At 46.7% G+C, this 23,373-nt stretch overlaps 2 protein-coding genes across 10 annotated transcripts in view; one reads left to right on the top strand and one right to left on the bottom strand.

The window, feature by feature from the left end:
• LOC137300248 (sorting nexin-11-like) overlaps positions 1–764 on the bottom strand; it is a 115,994-nt gene extending 115,230 nt beyond the window's left edge. For 2 of the 5 annotated variants that reach the window (XM_067969362.1, XM_067969363.1), the window contains exon 1: positions 582–758. The gene's annotated coding sequence lies outside the window, so the exon portion shown is untranslated. Of the gene's footprint in view, positions 1–581 lie in introns of all 5 variants that reach the window. The other 3 variants (XR_010958048.1, XM_067969365.1, XM_067969361.1) reach the window with 3 other exon arrangements.
• On the top strand, positions 667–16,510 carry cbx1b (chromobox homolog 1b (HP1 beta homolog Drosophila)). 5 transcript variants are annotated; one of them, XM_067969369.1, is made up of 7 exons: positions 730–752; positions 5,505–5,726; positions 5,943–6,018; positions 9,682–9,856; positions 11,714–11,888; positions 13,196–13,290; positions 13,902–16,510. In XM_067969369.1, the coding sequence occupies exons 4-7, from the start codon at positions 9,717–9,719 to the stop codon at positions 14,041–14,043; spliced, it is 552 nt and encodes a 183-aa protein (XP_067825470.1). In that variant the 5' UTR covers positions 730–752; positions 5,505–5,726; positions 5,943–6,018; positions 9,682–9,716; the 3' UTR covers positions 14,044–16,510. The 5 variants fall into 5 exon arrangements, with proteins under 5 accessions (XP_067825468.1, XP_067825467.1, XP_067825470.1 ...); XM_067969368.1 differs by lacking the exon at positions 730–752 and having other exon boundaries at positions 4,497–5,726; XM_067969367.1 differs by lacking the exons at positions 5,505–5,726; positions 5,943–6,018 and having other exon boundaries at positions 667–752; positions 13,199–13,290.
• The last annotated feature ends 6,863 nt before the right edge of the window (positions 16,511–23,373 follow it).

Below are 23,373 nucleotides of genomic sequence, written 5' to 3'. Positions count from 1 at the left end.
ATCCCAGGGAGCTGACCAGACCACACAGTCTGCAGTCAAGACAATCTAGCAGCCACTAAGCTGATCGAAGCTGTCAAGATATTAAGGGGAACTGATGGGGAAGATAGAGAGAAACTATTTCCGCTGATTGGGGAGTCTAGGACTAGGGGATTATAGCCTAAAAATTAGAGCCAGGACTTTCTGGAGTGAAGTTAGGAAACAGGTCTACACTCAAGGGGTGGGAGAAGTTTGGAATTCTCTTCCGCAAACAGTTGAGGCTAGCTCAATTGTTAATTTTAAATCTGAAATTGATAGGCTTTTGTTAACCAAAGGTGATCAGGGATTATGAGGCTAAGGCGGGCATATGGAGTTAGGTCACAGATCAGCCGTGATCTCACTGAATGGCGGAACAGGTTCGAGGGGCTAAAAGGTCTACTCCTGTTCCCATGTTCCAAAACCTTTTCATATAAATGGAGAGCTTTTTTTTTTAAAGCAAGGCCAGTGATCTGCAGCAGTGAAATAACCACTTAAAGCTGGAGGTAAGGTGCAGCAGTTAATAATTAGCCGAGTTTGCAGCAGGCCCGTTAAACCCCAGAATTTACCTCAAAAAAACAGCTGTCAACAAAATCTCTCTCTCTCTCTGGCTCCCTCTTCACTTCCGGTGTGCAGCATCAGAGGTCCGCGGTCCGCCCCCTCCGGAGTCCGGGTCCTCGCCCTTTCCTCGCGGATTAGTTCCGACTCTCCGGCGGCCACCATCTTCAGCGGCAACATGGGTAAAGCATTTTTTTTTTCCCCCCCGCACTCTTTTTTTTTTAAATTTTTTTTTTTTTGATTGGGAGATTTTCTTTCTTTTTATTTGTTTCTTTTAAAAGATAGCGAAGGCTCTGCGCGCGATAGAGCGGCGACTTCCACCGTCTGCTGAGGCGGGTACTGGAAAAGGCGGCCTCGGGGCTTTATTGTGTGTCGGGGTTTCGTGCCTTTCCCTCACCGTAGGCCGCGGCTTGAGCAAAAAAAAAACATTTTTATTTGTTATTGTGCTTTCCTTCTCTCACTCGCCGCGGTCAAATTTGTTGATTTTTTAAAAATCTCTCACCGATTTTTTTTTTAAAATGTTAAATTTGATTTATATATTAATGCAAACTTGCTTTGATTGGCGCGCGCATGCGTGTTTATAATGGGGCAAAATGCAATGCATTATTTAGTTTATGATCCTAGTTTTAATTGCATTTTAACACCCGATGTGCATATAATTTCTTTTTTATTTACCCGGGTTTTTTTTTAATTCCTATTTTTTTTTTCTCTCTGCCGCGCGCGGATTGTAGTCCGTCCGCCGCCTCGCGTCACCGCGCATGCGCGCGCTGTCCAACGGCAAATCATGTCCTAAGTCCGAATTCTGCAGCCGCCGGGAGCCAATGATTCCGGTGTTTTAAGCAGATCCCGAACCTAAACCTGACTCAACATTGGGGTTAGTTTGCGATTTTAAACTCCCCCTCATTTCGCTCAAGCATTCGAGCCGGGCCGCGGAGCACCATGGGAGCCGGCCTCCAGCGGCGGGGACTACATCTCCCGGCATGCTCGGCGGGGGCCGCCGCCATCTTGCTTTTCCCCGCGCCTGCGCGGTCGCCCAATTCGATAACCGTGGCGGGTTGTGAAGAAGCCTTTTGTTTGTTTGTGTGTTTTTATTATTTATATTCCAAAAAAAAATTTTGCATTTTTAAAAAAAGATTTAGACACAATAACCGTGGGATTAGAAGACTGTTTAAAATGCATTATTAACGTCGGTCGCTTCTTCTTTTAAAAGGTACGGGTTTGCATTTTTAAACATTACCTTTTTTTTAAAGTTGCAAACACCACCTGCAGGTTACACTGACAAAAAAAAAATCCAGTTCAACAAATCCGGTCCAATTCTCCCCATTATGGTGTCAGCCGTGGCTCAGTTGGTAGCCCTCCCGCCTCTTGAGTCAGAAGGTTGTGGGTTCGAGCCCCACTTCAGAGACTTGAGCCCCATTATCCAGGCTGACACTCCTGGTGAAGTACTGAGGGAGTGCTGCACTGTCGGAGGTGCCGTCTTTCAGATGAGGCATTCAACCGAGGCCCTGTCTACCCTCTCAGGCGGGCCTAAAAGATCCCATGGCACTATTTCACAGAAATTTCCTGGCCAATATTTATCCCTCAACCAACATCACTAAAACAGATTATCTGGTTATTGTCACATTGTGGGGCTGAATTCCCCCTGGCATTGATCAGCAGCACTCATTCAATAATTTACTCTGCTGGGAATCATGGGTTTTTAATGCACATCCTTCTGACCCACAAAGCAGGCATGCGAGGGAAGGTAGCTTGTTTCCAGGGCACACTCTCATCATCCAGCTCAGGTTTGGTGACTGGTGTAAGAAGAAAGAAAGAAAGACTTACATTTCTATCGTGCTTTTCACAACCTCCAGAAAACCCAAAGCACTTCACAGACAATGAAGTACTTTTGAAGTGTAGTCACTGTTGTAATGTAGGAAACGCAGCAGCAAATTTGTGCACAGCAAGCTCCCAGAAACAGCAGTGTGACAATGACCAGATAATCTGTTTTAGTGATATTGATTAAGGGATAAATAATGGCCAGGACACCGGGGCGAACTCTTCGAAATAGTGCCGTGGGATCTTTTACATCCACCTGAGGGCAGACGGGGCCTCGGTTTAACGTCTCATCCGAAAGACGGCACCTCCGACAGTGCATCACTCCCTCAGTACTGGCACTGAAATGTCAGCCTAGGTGAGTAGGACTTGAACCCACAACGTTCTGACTCGGAGGGCTGAGTGCTTCCACTGAGCCACTGCTGACACCTTCATCGAAGCCTCTGGTGACTTTTTTTATTCGTTCATGGGATGTGGGTGTCGCTGGCAAGGCCAGCATTTATTGCCCATCCCTAATTGCCCTTGAGAAGGTGGTGGTTAGCCGCCACCTTGAACCGCTGCAGTCCAACAGAGTAAACTGCTGTTCTGCTCAGTGAGGAGATGGGCCCACGGTGGGTGTGCTTCACGTTATTTATATAGAATAATCAGTAAAGGTGTTGCCAGGGTACAATGGAATGTGCCATGTGTTGCCAGTACTGTGAAGTAAAGCTGCTCTTATACTGGTGCGGTTTTAATTCAGATTCCAGGAGACTGGGTCTGTAAGCTGGCTTCCAAGGTTCCGATTGACGCCGCGTTCCTGTATCCTGGTAGCGTACTCTAGTCTCTTAGGTGTCTACAATCTGTAGCTGGCATAAGGGAGCCAAGTTTAGGAGTGTGAATATCGGCTCAGTGACATTGGCCTCCCAGACAAGTTTAAGATGGTGACCATGTAAAAGCAGTTGTAACGAAGATTTTGTAAAGCTGCTGGTGTGTACCGACAGGAGGCTGAGAGTATGTGGGCCTGGGTCAGGAACACCTCCCTGAGGGGGATCTGGTCGACTTTGTCGCAAGTAGTTTCATCCTAAAATCCCACCACCGTTTGAGAACTTTCTTTACTTGGAAAACAGGCCTGAGGTCCGCAGGGCCCACCTCGGGGCAGGACTGGTTTGACTCCTGCCCACTCGCATAACCCAGCAGCTTCAAGCTATTCACAGTCGAGCAATTTTTTTCAAACTTTAAATGAGTGTTCTGTGACTCTGAGCGATGTAAATGCTCCACAGAATTGCGTCCTCACATTTTGTATGTGGCCATAAAATGTCTTATGTTTTGCCACTTCTAAGCATGGGTGCTGGGAGATGGGTGGTAAATTCCTCCAGCTAGCCTGGGGCTGAGTTATATTCCGGGTTTGAAACGGCAGCACGTCGGGTTGTGGGAAGGGGACGATGGCGATCCTGGGATACGAGCGCTCAGTGCATCAGCTTTCCTCTTCTAATTCTCGGCTGCAGCAGCCTTTCCCTGCCTCAGTGCACATCTCCATGTCTGCACTGACACCTTTTCAATTCCTTAAGAATCATCTGTCTCTGGCTGTATCGTCCATCTTAGACCAATTTTTTTTAAAAATGTTCTAACCAGGTGAAATTTTTGCTACTCATTAGACTGTTGCCCACCTGTACTGGAGCGCAGCGGTTGGTGCTTGGGTGAATATTAATATTCCGCGGTGAGAAACTTGCCGCACTCTTTGTTGGAAGGGTTAAAAACAAAATGAGCATGACATTTGCTGCCTGCTCAAATTAGGAGTGAGTGTCATTTCTTTTTGATGAGAAATGACACTGAAACCACTCTGAGTAATTCTGGTCCCTTGGCTGAAAAATTCATTGTATACTGTGAAACTGAATTGCTCAGTTTTACTGGTGGTTGTTTTGACATTTGCTTTCTCTGGCTGGCGTTTAGTTTGCTATTGCAATTCCTCTAAATCAGTGGTGTCGTACTCATTTTATGTAGTGGGCTTGATCCGATATCCTGCCTCTATTCAGCACAAGTTGTTAAAATAGATAAAACACATTCTTACATTTAGACTTTATTTCCTATATTGCAACAGTGATTACACTTCAAAAGTACTTAATTACCTGTAAAGCGCTCTTGGACATTCTGAGGTGGTGAAGGGCACTATCTATAAAATAAAAGTTCTATTTACTGCTTTCTCCTTGATACCTGTGGCTCTTAGCCTGAACTGTAAACAGCCCTGTAGAAACAGCTCCCCTGGTCTTGAATCTTAGACCAACATGTTCACAAATAAGCTTCCAGCATATTGGAGTTGCTACATATTCACTGTCCACTGGATCCAGCCTCCCTCTACTGGTAAACTTTGAAATCCGATGATTGCCAGGTGGGGGGAGAAGAAGGAAAGCAGTTTCTCGTACTTTCTCTTCTCTCGACATTTGAAAATGGAGCCTGGCGTTGAATTGTCTTTTATAAAATTCATTCTCTGGATGTGGACGTCGCTGACAAAGCTGGTATTTATTGCCCATCCTTAGTTGCCCTGAAGCAGTTTGATACAATTGAAAGAAACACTTGCGTTTATATATCGCCTTTCACGACCTCAGGACGTCCCAAAACACTTCACTGCCAATGAAGTACCTATTTTTTGAAGTGTTGTAATGTAGGAAACGCGGCAGCCAATTTGCGCACAGCAAGATCCCACAAACAGCAATGTGATAATGACCAGATAATCTGTTTAATTGGTGTTGGTTGAGAGTTAAATATTGGCCAGGACACCGGGGAGAACTCCCCTGCTGTTCTTCGAATAGTGCCCTGGGATCTTTTACATCCATCTGAGCGGGCAGACGGGACATTGGTTTAACGGCACCCCCGACAGTGCAGCACTCCTTCAGTACAGAATTGGGAGTGTCAGCCTAGATTGTGGGCTCAAGTCTCTGGAGTGGGACTGGAACCCACAACCTTCTGATAATTTGTCCAAAAACCTAATAATGTGTGTGTGGCCCCCACCCCCCTGAAGTCCCACCAACGAGATGGAGGTGGATCGGGAAGTCTGGAACAATTTCTACATGGAATGATTCCCGTGGTGACCTGACTGCACAAAAAGGACGGGCAAGATTTAAACAATTTGATCTTTTATTCAGTGCAATACCGAACGGTCAGCAAACAACATCAGTGGAAACAGAGATGAGAGGGGGAAAAAAAGCAGTAAACTCTCATCAGAATAACTTGAAACAACTCCTGAAAACTGAACTGTCTTAAAACCGGCAAACACACAAGGCATGTTGCACACTCCTCTACATACAGCAGCACTGATGGGCAGGAACGCAGCAGGTGCAACATGGAAGGTGACCAAGGTGTGAAAGGTCAGCGGTAGTGACACTGTACTGAGGCAGTCAATTTTTAAAAAGTAGTGCATAGTTTTATAAATAGCTTGGAAAAATTTCCTGTAACAACACTTTAAATGTAAATTTGTTCCACAGTATTAAAACAACTTTGAAACAGCAAAACGTGCCAAATAACTTTTTATAACAAAACTATAACCAGAACAACCATTTAAAATGTCAAACTATTTACAACAGATTGTGCAGTTCGAAGCGAGCCTCAGGGACAGCTGAGGGGCAGAATGAGCAGGAGGAAGTGGACATTTTCTAAATGGTGAGAAACTGGTATCTGTAGAGGAGCAAAGAGATTTGGGAGTCCAAGTACACAAATCATTTAAAGCTGGTAGACAGGGTATAAAAGGCTAATGGAACGTTGGCCTTTATCTCAAGGTGGGAGGAAATGATGCTTCAGTTGTACAGAGCCTTGGTCAGTCCCTATCTGGAGACACTGCGTTCAATTTTGGCCACCGCACCTCAGGAAGGATGTATTGGCCTTGGGGGTGCAGTGCAGATTCACCAGGATGATACTGGGGCTTAGAGGGTTAAATTATGATGGGTTGCATAAACTTGGCTCATACGCCCTTTGAAGACAGAAGAGATGGGGTGAGTGGATTGAGGTGGGTCTCTCTAATCAGTCAAGCTCCTCGCGCAACCTCCTGGCAGATGCTGTCCAGCCCGCCACAGAGGAGAGTCAACAGGTGGTCCCCAGATGTCGCAGATACCTGCGATGCTCCCGGTCATCCTTGCACCAGGCCTGACGTCGCTCCTGCCTCGCGGACCAGGGCACCCCTTTCCCCCCCCTGACCTGTCTCTCCTGTTTCCTGCAGGCTCCACGGTGGTGGCTGGAGCTTTGTGACTGCCTGTGGGGTGGGGTGTCTGGTGCAGAGTGGGAGGGGCCAGGAGTTGGTGAACCGGTTCAGTGGGCTGCTTTGTGCGAGGAACAGGTGTCGATCTGATGGGCTTCTTTTCAGTCATTGTCGTGTTTTCTTCAGCAGACACTGAAGCTGTCAAATCAACTGGCCACTCTGAAAAGACGGTCTCCCACGGCAACAGACTTTATAACATGCTGTCCTTTTGGTTCTGCCTTGATCGAGCGAGCAAACAAACAGATCTCGTCTTGAAAGCACCTAACCTTCCCGGCCACCCTACAAACACTGAATTAGAAGGACAACTCCTTTCCAGCTCATGTCTTTTTTAAAAAAGAAAATCAGAGAGACAACTTCTGATGATATCACAGAATTGTGAATTCTGACTTGAATCCCTGAGAATGCTTATCTTCTCTGCCCTGGTCAGGTTGTCGTATTTCTTTCTGCACTGGTCTCCCGATCGTGGGACGACCGATGTGGCGCTCAGCATTTCGACCACCAGGCTCATCTATCTTGGAGCCCTCTCCCTTTCCCTCAGTCCCCATCAGCCGGACTCACCTATCGGGGAGCTCTCTCCCTTTCAGTCCCCATCAGCCGGACTCACCTATCGGGGAGCTCTCTCCCTCTCAGTCCCCATCAGCCAGACTCACCTGTCTAGGAGCCCTCTCCCTCTCAGTCCCCATCAGCCGGACTCACCTGTCTGGGAGCCCTCTCCCTCTCAGTCCCCATCAGCCGGACTCACCTGTCTGGGAGCCCTCTCCCTCTCAGTCCCCATCAGCCGGACTCACCTGTCTGGGAGCCCTCTCCCTCTCAGTCCCATCAGCCGGACTCACCTGTCTGGGAGCCCTCTCCCTCTCCCTCTCAGTCCCCATCAGCCGGACTCACCTGTCTGGGAGCCCTCTCCCTCTCAGTCCCCATCAGCCGGACTCACCTGTCTGGGAGCCCTCTCCCTCTCAGTCCCCATCAGCCGGACTCACCAGTCTGGGAGCCCTCTCCCTCTCAGTCCCCATCAGCCGGACTCACCTGTCTAGGAGCCCTCTCCCTCTCAGTCCCCATCAGCCGGACTCACCTGTCTGGGAGCCCTCTCCCTCTCAGTCCCCATCAGCCGGACTCACCTGTCTAGGAGCTCTCTCCCTCTCAGTCCCCATCAGCTGGGCTTGCCAACGCGTCGCCTCATCCAAAAGATCCTCATCCCCAAAACTTTGCGATCGCTTTCTTAGATTTTCCTGTGACATTTCTGTGGGGAAGAAGTAATGTTCAGCCACTAAAGATGACTTTTAACAGCTTTTTTTAAACTTGTTAACTTTCAAAAGTCAATATGATTTCTGAAGTTGCAGCTCACTGAGCTCCCAGTGCCCTGCCTCAATCTGAGTTATGGTGTCTATAATGCCTTGTGGTTGGCTGGTCTGCAGGGTACACCATTGCCTGTGCTTTGCACGAGGTCACTGATTCGTCATTGACCTCGATACGCCATAGACTGATCGACATTCCAGCAGATTGCAGTATGAACAGAGAGTGCAAATGTCTGATTAACTGCATGCACTGACAAACTCACCGTTCCAACCCAATACTTAAGCTGAATATAGCGGCACCTCAAGTGCCGGCCAGAATGGAGATGATTGGGTAATTCCCCCGTCAATCACTGCTGTAAGTGATTGGGATTGATTTTGCACACATAATTTATATTATGTAACTATCCTCCACTCGCTACATTTTTGCTGGAGAAATAATCCTGCTTGTATCGGGAGTCTGCTGTAGTTTCGGTCATTGAGTTCTGTTTGCTGTAGTTCGCAGAGACTAAATAGACTCTGTTTGCTGTCGGTCCTGCCTTAAGTTCTGCCCCAGCTCCACCTCATTGGCTCACACAGTGCTGTCAATAGTCACGCCGGAGTTGGGGGGGGTGTTGAGGAAAGCCATCATTTGTCTTTGGGAATTCACTTTTTGAATCCCCAATTGTTACCTGTGAAATTTGAGCAGATTAATTACCTTTTTTTAAAAAGGGGATAAGATTGCCCTTCAGTGCAGGCAAGAAGCTGATCGGTGGGGTGGATGTGAGGAGAAATGGGACCCGGAGAAACAATAGAGGGTGGGAAAAGGGGCCGGGCCCACCGATCTACAGTGACTGGAGAAACGAGGAGGTGACCTTCCTGTATTGTTGTCAGCCTCTCGGACTATGTAACTTTTACAGAAATGAATTTCAACAGTTTGCTTTCTTTTGTCTGGGTTTGTGCAGACTAGGCTGGAGACATCCTCTGTTGCACATGCTCAGTTCCCCTCGTTCCCCCACGGCTCTGACTGATACTGTTCTACAGGAGCATGTCTATATCCTTCATTTGCGAATTGGCACCTAGTGCAGGGGACTCTGAAGATTGAAAACAAAGCACTAGTGGAAGAATTTTTTTTTAAATGCACTGTTATCAAGTGCAGCACAGGTCGGATGTAGAGTAAAGCTCCTTCTGCAATGCCCTGACAATGTTCCTTTAACCCCCAACGCCTCAAACGCTATTACATTTATATAACGTGTCAATTCCTCATATCATCAAATGATACAGCACAGGAAAAGGCCATTCGGCCCATCGTGCCCATGCCGGCTCTTTAAAAGAGCTATCCAATTAGTCCCACTCCCTTGCTCTTCCCCCAAAGCGCTGCAAATTTTCCCCCTTCAAGTATTTATCCAACTCTCTTTTGAAAGTTATTTATTCAACCACCCTCTCAGGCAATGCATTCTAGGTTATAACAACTTGCTGTGGAAATTTTTATTCCCTCATGTCGCCTCTGCTTCTTTTGCCAATTACCTTAAATCTGTGTCCTCTGGTTACCAACCCTTTTGCCACTAGAAACAGTTTCTCATTTACTCTGTCAAAAGTCTTCATGATTTTGAACACCTATTAAATCGCCCGTTATCCTGTGAAGTTGCAGTTGGTGCTCAGTTTCATTCTAGCAGTCCCCGGGATTCTCTCCTTTTTTTAAAAAGAATGGGGGAAGGTGAGTTCTGATTGACAGGAGCCCCTCTACTCATTGCTGTCCAAATTCTAAATGTAGTTAAACATTTTGTTTTTTTAATTATACAGCCTCAGCTTCGCTTCTCAATTTACGACTGGACACGATGGGGAAAAAGCAAAACAAGAAGAAAGTGGAGGAGGTTCTAGAGGAGGAGGAGGAGGAGTACGTGGTGGAAAAAGTACTGGACAGACGTATCGTGAAAGGAAAAGTGGAATATCTCCTCAAATGGAAAGGATTCTCGGAGTGAGTATCTAACAGTCCTTAAGCTGGCTCCATTCACAACCCCTGGCCAGGCTAAGCAACCATTCTTCATAATGTCTGTTTCTTGAGAGCAGGGAGCATCAAGATGGCTGTTCAGTTATGGGGAGCATTGTGGCCAAACCGGGTCCTGTCCTTGCTGGATACCCACACGCACATTTACCATCCCAAGTCACTGGGTAAGGAGGGGACAGCGAGAGATTCCACTGTCACTATTTCTAGCAAAACTATCAAATGTGTTAACTCTTGGAACACTGGTTTCACTCGAGTGGATAGTGACCTGTCCCACTGTCACCAACAAATCTTCCCCATTCCTGTTTACTCTTTTTTTTTCGCGCCCCCCCCCCCCCCCCAAAACTGCACCGCACAAGCTGGGATCACTTAACTCGACACAAGCCAGAGGTTGCAGACCAGAGGTTACAGTGGGGCCCCTCTCTTGGGGCCTCTATCTCCGTACAACTGGGGCAAGTGCATTGATTCACCGGGACCGTTAGGTCACTTTTTACATTTCTCGTTCGGTTATTCTGTGAACATTAGTTGGGGAAGAAGGGCCAAAAATGGGATTTTGAGAGATTCCATAACCCGACTGAGAGCTGTTCACGAGGCACAGAGAAATCAAGTCGTTAGGTCACTGGTTTGCTCTTGTGATTTCCCCTGTAAGTGCCAGGCTGTGGGCACACTGCCAGGGGAGTGGAGGCTAAATCCTTGTAGGTAACAGGTAGTCACACTAAAGTAAAGCTGCAGAGTCTTGCACTGTTCAACATTTGCCATGTTTGGGCTGCTTCACTCTCAATGTAGGATGTTGCACAGTATCAACAGCCTGGCTTTTATGGACTGGATTGCAAGTGTGATATATTCTGTGCTGTGCTGGGGAAAGCTATGTGCAAAATGTAGTTTAGTCTCCATGTGGATTCACGGCTCTGTATTAAATTAATCCCCTGCTCCAGTTATCTCCTGCCTCTAACCTTTCTTCACTTGAACTTGACTCAATGTGCAATGCTGGAGAGATCAAGTAGTGTCCTTTAATTATCTTGTGTACCGCTAAAGGTCACCTGTCAGCTGCCATCTTAAGTGCCGAATCTGTTGTCCCCGGATCCCTGACCTTTAGCTATTTCTGCACTGTCTGTAGCATCCTTGTGACTCTCATTTTCCTTCCATTGAACAGTACTTGGCAGTTCATAGAATCATACAGTATGGAAGGAGACCATTCGGGCCATTGTGTCTGTGCTGGCTCTTCCAAAGAGCTATCCAATTGGTCCCACTCCCCTGCCCTTTCCCCATAGCCCTGCAAATTTGTCTCTATTGAATTTCATGTGCTACTGTTCAGATAACTTGCAGAATAAATTTTCTAGGTCCGTGGCTGCCTCCTTTTATTTTACTGTCTCCCCCCCACCACCACCACTACACCAACCGAGTATTTTCTGCAAATTTGACCAGGTTGCATGGGTTGTTCCCTAGGGCTTTGCCTCCCCCAGCCCCATTATATCACTTCCCCCATTTAGCTGCTTCACTTCTTTCAGCTAACGTTTCATCCACACCCAGGTCGCCTTTCCTGGGGCAGAGTCAGGGTGAGACTGGGGCTCTGAGATTAAACACTGGGTCCTGGGCAATGACTGCAGTGAGCAGCAGGTCTGGGAAACATCTCGGGATGATGTGGAGTGGGAAAGAGATTCCTGGGGGGTGGTTGTATGTTGTCCCTGCTCCAGATTCCTGACAGAAGGGAGCTGAGCTTTTCCGGGTGATTCCTGTTCACTGTATTCCAATATGGTGTGGAGGGGGCAGTGTTTATAAACCAAATAAATCGCTGGTGTCCTGTAATCTGTAAACTGAATTATTTTTCAGTGACGACAACACATGGGAGCCTGAGGAGAATCTCGACTGCCCAGATCTCATCGCAGAGTTTTTACAGTCCCAGAAAATAGCACATGACGGCGCAGATAGAACCGAGGGGCCCAAACGGAAAGCGGAGTCAGATACTGAAACTGAGGAAAATAAAAACAAGAAGAAGAGAGAGGAGGTCAGTCGATGTGCTTTTGACCAGCCTGCTCTTCCATCTCCTGCACAGACTAGGGGGCCATGAGCCTCGAGACAAGAACGCACGGTGTTTTTGTTTAAAAAGAGTAAAGGCCTAATTTTTTTTTAAAAGAAAAGAAAATTCAAAATCTTTCTTGGTACTCTTTTTTTAAAGGGGGTGCAGGAACAGAATGACCTGGGGGTGCACATACACAAATCTTTGAAGGTGGCAGGACAAGTTGAAAAGGTTGTTTAAAAAGGATTGGGACCCTGGGCTTTATTAATAGAGGTTTGGAGTACAAAAACAAGGAGGTTATGCTAAACCTTTACAAAACTCTGGTTAGGCCTCACCTGGAGTATTGTGTTCAATTCTGGTCTCCACACTTTAGGAAGGATGTCATGGCCTTAGAGAGGGTGCAGAGGAGATTTACTAGAATGGTACCAGGGATGAAGGACTTGCAGTTACGTGGAGAAGCTGGGATTGTTCTCCTTAGAACAGAGAAGGTTAAGGGGAAAGAGCAAGGGAATGGGACTAATTGGATAGCTCTTTCAAAAAGCCGGCACAGGCACAATGGGCCGAATGGCGGCCACCTGTGCTGTACCTACTATGATACTATTGTTACAGGGGGATAAATAGCCTCTTCCTTTGCTGTAATCTCCGAGTAAGAATTATTCTGGTGATGAGGGAGTTAGTCTGTATCTGCAGGTTCTGTCTGGGTCTGGGGGATCTGTGTCTGCCATCCCCTCACCGTTTCCCTGGACTAAATCGCGAGCCCATTCTCGCCTCCATCCCTAACCCTTGACCCAGGGGCCCGTCTGACCAATGATGTGCAGGAACTGAAGTCGCCCAGTGGAAAGTCTGGAGCTTGTGTTAAGAGAATAAAAGCAACATGCGCAGAGCAGCAATTTAATCCCACCTCACTGCATGGTACTGTGACCGGGGCGGGGTGATAAGCAAGGTGTCTGGGGTTGAGGTGCTCAGTAATGAAAACTCTTGGCAATGTAAGATTCAATCCTCTGGCAAATTCAGTACCAGATCCCGTCAGCTCCACGATATCCAGGCCGCTGTTGGTTGACCAGACAGCCTGGCCGTTCAATGGGACCTGGACGGTCAGGCTGACACTAAGTTCTGGGATTCTTGCTACAATGTTCCAGGTAGCCCTGCGAGCTCGGTCCCCCCTGCACTGTATTGGACAAATGTTGCTCTCCCTGTGTGGATTTCTTGGTTCGATACGGTGATGGGATTTAGCAGGTCTGACACCCCGCCCACCGCCCCACCCCCGCTCGAGCTCTAATGTGTTTCTCTTGCAGCAGGAGAAGCCGAGGGGTTTTGCCAGAGGACTGGAGCCAGAGCGTATTATTGGGGCGACAGACTCGAGCGGAGAGCTCATGTTCCTCATGAAGTGGTGAGTTCCAGCTTTTAAGATTCGTGTCTGACGAGTTTTAACCTCACACTGAACGAAGCCGCTGTGAAAAGAGGCTGAGAGCTCGATCGATAGTGCAGGGAGGGGCCTGGGTCCACAAAACCACCCCTAACTTGCGCTAAATTAGTAATCCAAAGAATGGCTTTAGTGAGGGAGGGAAATCATAGAATGATACAGCACAGAAGGAGGCCATTCGGCCCATTGTGCCTGTACCGGCTCTTTGAAAGGGCTTTCCAATTAATCCCAGAGCCCTGCAATTTTTTTCCCCTGGGGAAATAAAGTGATGCAGTCCTGTTCTGGAAGACCACAGAGGGGTGATTAACCCTTTGTCACCTAGGCCATGCTGCACTTTCACTGGGAGTATTTAACAAGGGCACTGGGTGATGGGGAGTGTTCCAGTCCCCAGCACTGACTCCTGACCCTGAGCACAAAACATTCACCAAAAGAATTTTTTTTATGTGTATTATAGTCTGTAAATGTGAGGAGCTGTGAGCTGGACAAGCCTGGGCAGGCCTGCGATGTAACTGCCGAAACCAGACCGGGTCGGATTAAAATTTGTTTAACAACAAACTCTTTTTTTCCCATCTGTCCAGGAAAAACTCTGACGAGGCTGATTTGGTCCCGGCAAAAGAAGCAAACGTCAAATGTCCCCAGGTGGTCATCTCATTTTATGAGGAGCGTCTCACGTGGCATTCGTATCCATCTGAAGAGGAAGAAAAGAAGGAGGAAAAGTAACCGAGGGAGAAGAGGCTCGTACACCTCCCATTAATATTTTACAAAACGAGAAAATAATCCCAACTTTTCAGCAAAGTGGTTTTCAGTTGTACAGATGTATAGTCCTCTGGGCATACCTTTTCTCAACTCCTTTCAGACCCATATCATTGTCTCCGATCGGGAGGGGGATTGTGTTTTTAAATGCAGCATGATTATTTTTTCCTCCATGTTTTGCATAACAACTGATGTAGAAGCCAGTGAATTGTAGACTAGTTACCTTGCCTGTAGCGTAGGGTTTGAGCCCTGGAAACGGGAAAGGAGTCTGTAGGGGCTGATGTACCATTAAGTAGTTGGCTCTTTAATATGACGTACGGCGGTTTTGGTTCAAGTTCTCTTCTTCACCCCCCACCTCCCCCCTGGTCCTTTTTCTTCGCATGTCCTTAGAACTGCAGGACTACTGGGTAGAATTCATCTGACTGGCGTCTTGTGAGGAGTGGGAACTGCTTTATAAACCCCTAAGTGGCTGTCTGGTAATTGCACTAGCACCTTGGGGGAAATTCAGTGGCTCCTGCCCGCCAATATCCTGCCATTGGGAGTCTCCTTTCCCCCCCCCCCCCCCCCCTTCACACAGCAGCACCGAGCTGGTCTCCGCAGAGAAGCTGAGTGTCGCTCGATAGCAAGGTGGCTGCGTGTGTTTTTTTTTAAACCAACTCGAGAGGTGCAGTGAAGTTCACTGTCTCCCTCCTCTGGGTTTTTGTCTTTGTTTTTAGATAGTGTTTCAGTTGTCGAGACTCTCTTGTTGGGCCAACACAGACTGTTTAACACAGCACAGTGAAATGATAAACCCAAGTTAGTGGGGCAGGTGCTCTTAAAAGGGTCAAATACTTGAGATTATTGATGGCCTTTGAAATCTATTGCTTAAAGACGGTGTCTTTACACCAAAACCGCTCGCGTCTTCTTGTGGCTTCCCGATATTTTATTTTACTTTGATTAATACCTGCTCATTTTTGGCAACAAATGAGCATCAAAGCTTCCACTGCCCAGTGACTGAATCGCTGAGCCTTCCCTGCTGGTCTGGGACTTTGTAAGGAATGCAGACTTATAGCACAGAAAGAACCAGAGACAGTGGAAAGACACAGCAGTCTGCGGATGGAGAAGAGGCAGGTCAGTGTTTTTAGGGTGTGGACCGTTTTTTTGTCAGGTAGAGGTTTGCACCTGAAGCATTAACCCATCTGGTCCAAGGGGCCCACGATGCCTTTCCAGCATTTTCTGTTCATATTACACACAAGTGGGTTACAGTTGGTGCAGGTTGTGAAATATGAAAAGACCCCACTGTACAGTAGCATATTCCCCACGGCCTGAGTCACCATCTGTGGACCAGTGACTTTTGAGGGTGTGCGGTCTCATGCTCTGATAATTCCATCTTCATTTCCGGATAGTTCTGCAGAGCATGACACAGCGTGGGCAGAGATGATCCATGTCCTTGGCAGGGGAGCAGTAGAGTAGGTACTAGGGGGAGTGACACTCGCTCTGGAAGTGACTGGAACTCCTCCAGCTCAGCAGCTTTCAGCCCCAGGCTACCTTTTCATTATCAACTCAGTTGCTTCTCGTTGGTGAAACCACCTACTTTTATTTTTATAAACTGTTACTTTATCTATTACTGTCGGGGGGGAGGTCTGTGTGGCACAGATACCTGAGTGCAGTACTGGGCTGTTGGTTTGTATCTGCTCTTTCACTGTCGCACAGTCCCTCTGCTGAGATACTGATCTTGGGGATGTCAGTCAGTGGGATGGTGAGGGGCGGGGAATTTATCCTGCCAATAAAACCCTCCACTGTTGTAGTGTACCTCCACCCCAGTCGTGAAGTCACAAACCAAAAAAAAACATACAGCTGTTTTTTCCCCTGTAGGATTGTAATTCTGCTTTGAATACTAGCCGTGCAGGAGGGGGCGCGAGTAGTCGTCTTGTTTTTTTCAGGGGAGTTGGGGTGAGAATGAGTGCGTCGTCCAATATAATCCATGTACTGTAGGCCTAGAAAAGGATGTGGCTGCTTTTTCCCAAGATGGCCCCTCCCAGCTGGCTGTATCTTCAGAACTCCAACACTGTCCTAATGCAGGAAAAGTATTGATTTTGACAAAGTGTTCTTGTGTTACTGGGGTAAGACTAATTATGTTTTCATTAGTACTCTTTTTAATCGGGGTGGGTGGGAGTTGTTTGTCTGAGGTATTTGTGGAAGGAAAAACACAAGCATGGAAACTAAAGTATTGGTTGCCATTTCCTAGTTTTCATACGTTGCAGCTCTTCTGTCCGATTTCACATTTAATCATCGAATGTTGTCTTTAGCAAGAGAACTGATTTTAGCTGGTTTTAAAGGATCTGTTTTTGTAGAATTCCTATTCAGTATTGTGATACCTGCTCCTGCGACACTGCACCCTGTGTGTTGGTTAACAGGCACGCAATATTATTGTGTAATAAAACAGAAAAAACACCTATCTCTGTCTGAATGTCATTATTTTTTTTGTAATTAGACAAGTGCTAATCTGTGATCATTTACTGCAGATGTGGTAAGTGGGACTGTTTGTGTTCCTTGCTCTCTTTATCCCCTCCCCAAGGTATCAAATCATTTTAGCATCTGTGGAGAGAGAAATAAGAACGTTAACTTTTCAACAAGTCAAGAGAGGAGGAGGAGGAGGAGGAGGAGGAGTGGAAAATCAGGAGCTGATCTCTGTCTGGAGAGGGGAGTTCAACATTTGACCCTGGGCCATTTATAAGTAAGAACCCAGCAAGGGCTCCCCCTTGTGGTCCTGGTTGTCACTCAGTGACCTCTGCTGGAAAGTGGATGTTGAGGACTGGATTAGGCTCAAGTGTGTGTGGAAAGGCTTGGCTCATAAAACGTGAAGATTCCTGGAATGTTAAACTGAAGACCCACCAGGTTTGCCTGTGTTGTGTAGATGTCTAGAGTCAGATAACGTGGAGTGAGGAGGGAAACAGCTTCTCTAGTCGTTAAATGTTGTAACGTAATACAGTCGATGCCAGATAAATACAGACCTGATCTACAAACCCTTCCCCTGTTCACCTCCCAGTGAAGGGGAGTTTACCCGTGTCCTGGGCCAACATTTATCACTCAGCCAACATCACTGAAAGGATCATATGGTCATTGCTGTTTGTGGGATCTTGCTTTTCACAAATTGGCTGCCGTGTTTCCTACAATACACTTCAAAAGTACTTCATTGGCTGTAAAATGCTTTAGGATGCCCTGAGGTCATGAAAGGCGTGAAATAAATGCAAGTCTTTAGAAACAGGATAGTGTTCAGCTACAATAATTCTAGTCACAACATTGACTTGAGTCTAAACAGCAGTAGACTCCAGGTGTGCTTGTGCTGAAGTTGCATGAAATCACTGTTTTGTTCTTAAAAAGCAGAAGACTCGATTCTACATTTTGCCAAAGCACAGACCTGGCACATCTGCAACTTAACCACAGCAGCTGGAAATTCAACTCCTTCCAAAAGATTTTGTTTCTTTGTCAACAAACAACTTTTAGTGAATTATTAACTGAGGAAATGGAGGAGGTTTTGCAAAATCACAAGGAGCAGACTTTCATCCTCCAAATTGGGCCTTGGAGGCCCCAGAGGTGAGAGCAGTTCACCGTGCCCATTACACGCCCTCCCTCCTCCCAGTGCCCCATTACACGCCCCTCCTGATCCCTCCTCCCAGTGCCCTATTAACACGCCCCCCACTCCCCCATTACATTCTTCAAGTTGAAGGTGTCAGTGATGGAGAATGAATCATTTTGCATCCAGTGTAAAGGATTAGGGGTTGATATAGGGGAAAAATCCAACATTACCCATTTAGTACAGTTTGAGCAGGGGGAGTTCTCCTTGGTGTCCCTCAACCATCACCACGAAAACAGATTTATCAAATTGGCTGTCACAATTTCCTACATTACAACAGTGGCTTCATTTAAAGTACTTAATTGGCAGTAAAGCACTTTGGGACAACCTGAGGTCATGAAAGAGTTACAGTAAAAACGTGCATTTATGTGTGTTAGATGTGGAATAAAGCTCCCTTATACACTTGTCATCAGATATGCAGCCACTGTGGGATTTCTATTGTAACTGATTTACCTGTTTCCATTTACTGTTCCTACTCAATGGAGAGGATTGTAGGCCAGAAGGAAGTCTACCTTGAAGGGACGGGTGATGTTCAAAGTGGAGTTAGGTTCATGCTAATGCTGTAGATGGCTACCTCACAGCAACCATTGAGGCACTGTAAATAGTTATACAGGAACAGCTGCATGCCCATCCTGGAAATTCTTTGATTACTGGGTCTCCCACCCTTTACACACTCCACTCAGAGAGAAGAGCTGTGCCTGGTGATTCAAGAAATCCCATCCATGCATGTTACAGCTGGAAGGAATTCTGTACTGATACAAGTATGGTTGTCAGCTGCAATTTAAACCCCATTGTCACTCCTAGCCACATAATCACAGTATCTCCCAGACTGGGAACAGCACAATGGATTGGGGGTGAGGGGTGTAATGAGGAAGAAGGATTTGGGGGGGTTGCAATCAAATCAACAGCCAAGTGGTCTTTCCCTAAAGATTCTCAGCTCACCAACGCCCCATGTGCAGTGGTTCAGGTACAGAGTGAGGCCTGGACACCACCCCTTTTACACACGGCAGTCTGGCAGCAGGTCATGGGAAGAAACACCTGGCTGAAACAGTTCAACTTTGTTGATATATTGTAAAATATGCAGATAAGGGGAGTAAATTCAAAACTAACCGACAGAAACATTATTTCAGTGAGTGAGTGGCAAATCTATGGAACAGGCTCCCTAGGGAGACAGTAAGAACTTGTATTTATACAGCACCTCCCACAACCTCAGGATGTCTCAAAGCACTTCACAGCCAATGAGGTACTTTTGATGCGTAGTCACTGTTATAATGTAGGAAACAGAAGCTAATTTGCGCACAGCAAGATCCTACAAACAGATAATGTTTTTTTAAAAAGTAACATTGGTTGAGGGATAAATATTGGCCAGGACACCAGGGAGAACTCCCCTGCTCTTCTTTGAAATGCTGTGGGACCTTTTACGTCCACCCGCAAGGGCAGACGGGGCCTCGGTTTAACGTCTCATCCGAAAGACGGCACCTCCGACAGTGCAGCACTCCCTCAGTACTTCACTGGGAGTGTCAGCCTGACTTATGTGCTCAAAACTGGAGTGGGACTTGAACCCACGACCTTCTGACTCAAGAGGAGAGAGTGCTACCCACTGAGCCAAGCCTGACACCATAGGCAGAGAATGGTGATTCATTGGAAAATCATTTTTTGGGATACAGTAATTTGAGACATGGAATGTGGTAAGTGCAGTTTGCTCGGGAGGTACAAGGTGACTTCAGACTTATGATTCCCAAAGCTCTCTACCATTGGGTGTTTCCTCGCCTCATGTCTGGGTCTGTCGTAGATTCATTGATAGAGATCGACTGCTCTGACTAGTCAACAACTCCACTATCGTTGGATCATGCGATTACTGGGATGGTAGAAGGTGAACTGGATGGACCTTAGTCTTTTTTCGCCTAGCAATTCCTATGTTCCTAGATAACACATTCATCTATTCATACTTGATTGAGTGATAGGACTGAATGTTGTTCGTCAGACTTACCCGTATCTATAGGTGGTGGGGGGTGCGAGCGGCAATAAGAACCAGGGGTGGTGGATGGCCCGAAAAGTGAATCACTGCACCATGCCCATCTGTGAGGGCAGTCAGCGTAGCCCCAGCAACAAATCCCCCCTCACTCCCACAAGCCAAGGGTGTGGATGGAATGATCACTTCACTCCGGCCGACATCAGGCACTTGTTACGAGGAGAACAACAGGTGTAAAACTCCGATACACCACCCATCCAGGAACTCTGCCAAAACAGGTTCACATTTTTCTACTGCGAGGCAGAGACGAACATTTCTCATTTCTCCCCCCCACCTCCTCCACCTTCAAATCTACTCCAGCCTCAGATAGAATTACTTTCACTTTTAGCCATCCAGAGTTCTGGGAAATAAAAAAATTAGCCTGAAAAACATGTGAAAATATAACTAATTTATTGAATTTCCCTCCCCAAACAATCCTGGTTTGCTGCAAGTATCCATGTAAAGAAAAATATACAACAGATTTGAGAGAGATTCCCCTGCCAAGCCAAGAAAAATCAGACATATTTTTGTTACAGGCAACATCAGATATCTGCACAAATCTTACAGAAAACAAAATAATTAAATAGAGAGAGAGACTCCATCATCCATAACTTACATAAATAAGTACAAAAACCAAAAGACAATCAGAGAAATTACTGGTTATTCTGCAGAGACCAACAGTGATAAATTTATACACAAGTGAAGGAAACAATCACACACACAGAGCTGGGAGAACAAGGCTCCTCAGTAACCTCCTTTGAGCAAATGTTGATGAACAGATGCCACCAGATCAGGACATCAAGACCCCCTCAGAGCTGCCCAGAGTGCGGAGTCAGCTTTAACCATGATTTCAGTTTCTAGAAAATGCACCCCCCACCCCACCACCTCCCCTCAGCAATCGACACCTGGGGAACGACGGCAGATCAGTCTTATACTCGAGCACAGAACCTTGGAAATGTATGATCGGAGAATATCCAGATCCATCGAGCAGGCTTGAACACGCCTGTTGCCAGCTTAGCATCTTACAGGGTACAACCTGGTGCATTTCAAGCCTTGATTTTTTTTTTTTTTTTAAACAGACAGATGGGCACGTGTCTAAAGGGTTAGAAATCAGCTCGCGTTGCAGGAAAATAGATGTAACCAGTGTTGGCCAGTGACAGATGGTAAGAGTGCAGCAATATAATGCAGGGTCGACCACATATCTCTCCAGTGACAGGTCCAGTTACCTGCTCACTATTTTGAGCTTCAACGCAGCCTTTTCCTGTTTGCAGGAATCCTCAAGGATTTGCCTGCCTACCTGGTGTGGTGTTCTGCTGGACAGAGCTAGAAGCAGTTAAGCTACGCAAACTCTGCTGTCCCGAAATAAACACATTCTCCTACCCGCACGATCTGCCTTCACCTTCACGGAACAGCCCAACAGTGAACAGTCACAAACCCAAGGAAGCTGTGTACAAAATTTAGCAGGGCTCACTTTATCCCCATTTGAATTGATTCAGAGTTCATGACTGCCTCATACTTGTCTTATTAGCATAGATGCATTGAAGGGGAAGCTAGATAACCACATGAGGGAGAAAGGAATAGAAGGATATGCTGATAGGGTGAGATGAAGAGGGGTGGAGGAGGCTCGTGTGGAGCATAAACACCAGCACAGACCAGTTAGGCCAAATGGCCTGTTTCTGTGCTGTAAATTCTATGTAACCCTGTGAGTTGCAGCAGCAGTGATTTTAACCCACGCCACGTGCTCCACTCACACTTTCAGTCCAGCCCAACAGCACTGCAGGTCGTGCAGTGAGTCTCAACATTCCTGGGGCAGGATGAGGATTTGGGAATAGCAGAACTCCAACCTGGGATTCCGATCCCTGTCCGGTGATTCCAGCTGGACGCAGAGGAGGGCAGGGTTCAGCTCAGTTACAGCGGCCTCTCTCTCTACCCCTGCCCCCACAATCAATGCCAGCTTCCACTGTCTGAGCTGACTTCAAGGTAACCGTGTGTTTACGTGGATTGTAAAGCTGCCTTCAAGCGAGGACAAAAATGTCGTTTACGTAAAATTTGATTTTAAATGAGCAAAACAGCTTGAGCAGAGGGAGCCCCAATCAGATTAAAAGGTCCGTGCAGTGAACTGTTCAGGTGAAGCTGCTTTCTTTAAACTGCCGAGAAAGTACTGATGTTGTAAAACACCCACAGCAGCACCAAGGGGACCTGAGGGACATCGGACATTGTCCCATCCCAGCCTAGATTTTAATCACATTCTGACCATCATAAGCAGGGTGCTGAAGGACTGACAGCTCAGTACAGTGCACGTCACTCAAGTATAGAACTGATTTTCAACAACTGAGAGATGGACAGAAATTAGCCGTATAATTAAAAATGCAAATTCACACTCACAAATAAGACGACTCCATATAGATAAATTGATAATGTAGGTTATGAACTTCAAATCTATTCAATTAGGTTATCTTTATACACACCAAAATGAAGAAAGGGGGTTACGTATCTTTAAAAACACACTTAACAGGGAGTAAACGAACACAAGGGAATGGAAAACTGCAGCGTCACCTGACCCATGACTAGACGTCATTTCGTGAGATCCAACAGAAACTGAAAAGCGGAGAATCAGAAGGAGGAGAAGACTTTTCAGTTAACTTCTTGCGTGTCGATCACAAGTCTCCTTTCTTGCTTGTTACCTGTTTGTTTTGGCAAAGTGGGAGGAGGAGGTGAATCAGAACATCCTCAATCTCCGGTACCCGAGAGTGAAAATGGCAGAGTGTCCATGATGGCTATTTCATCACAACAGAACATGCCATGCAGGAGCGGCAGGGCCAGTGAGACGATATAATGGTTCGCAGTCATGCCAGGCCACTTTCAATACTGGAGCGTGGGTGCGTCGACAGCCAGTGTACATGGAGTTGTAGCCAACCTGTCTAAAGATTATAGGTTTCTCTTTATCGGGAGTATGATACGCCTAGAGTATAATATCTATACGCCAAAAGCCAGTTCTTAAAAATAAACCTCCACATTATCCACCGTCAATCAGGTCACAGAATGCAGTGCTCACCATCAGCACAGAAACCAGTCGCCTTCAGAGGTGCGTGTGTGTGGGGGGGGAGGGGGGGAAGGGGAGGGGGGGCGGGAGAGGGGGGAGTTGAGGTCGGCCATGCAGCTGGAACCGGAGAACATCACGATTCCAGCGTTTAGACTGAAACACCGCCAGACTCTCGCACACACTTAGCATCCTTTCACTATAATAAATGAATCCCTCCTCCATCTTACCCCACCTCTCTTCCCAAACAAGAAACTAACACAAGACTGTGGAGATTACCAACAGGGAACACTTTGATTTTGAAGCACATCCTTTCATTTTCTGCATTCTCTAGATCACCATCATATTACGGCCCTGAGCTAGTTACAGTTTGATATCACACAGTTTATGATCAAAAGTATAAAAAGGTTTCCACTCTGCAAAGCAGCAACTCTTCCCTGCACTATATCCTTTGAGTGAAAACTGCAGATTGTTCTGCGTTCTGTGTTCCTGGTTCTGTGATGAACCTGGAAGCTGTTCTGTGAGACACCGTCTGAACACTTATCCCGTTCATAGAGAGTCCCTCTATCCATTAGAGGTGTTAATCCATTTATTTTGTCCACCATTAAAACAGCACAGTGGTTCGATATG

This window comes from Heptranchias perlo, chromosome 30, assembly GCF_035084215.1.
Source record: "Heptranchias perlo isolate sHepPer1 chromosome 30, sHepPer1.hap1, whole genome shotgun sequence".
In the NCBI taxonomy this organism is placed as follows: domain Eukaryota; kingdom Metazoa; phylum Chordata; class Chondrichthyes; order Hexanchiformes; family Hexanchidae; genus Heptranchias; species Heptranchias perlo.
Note: the sequence above shows the minus strand (reverse complement) of the source record. Positions and strands in the feature narration are given on the sequence as shown.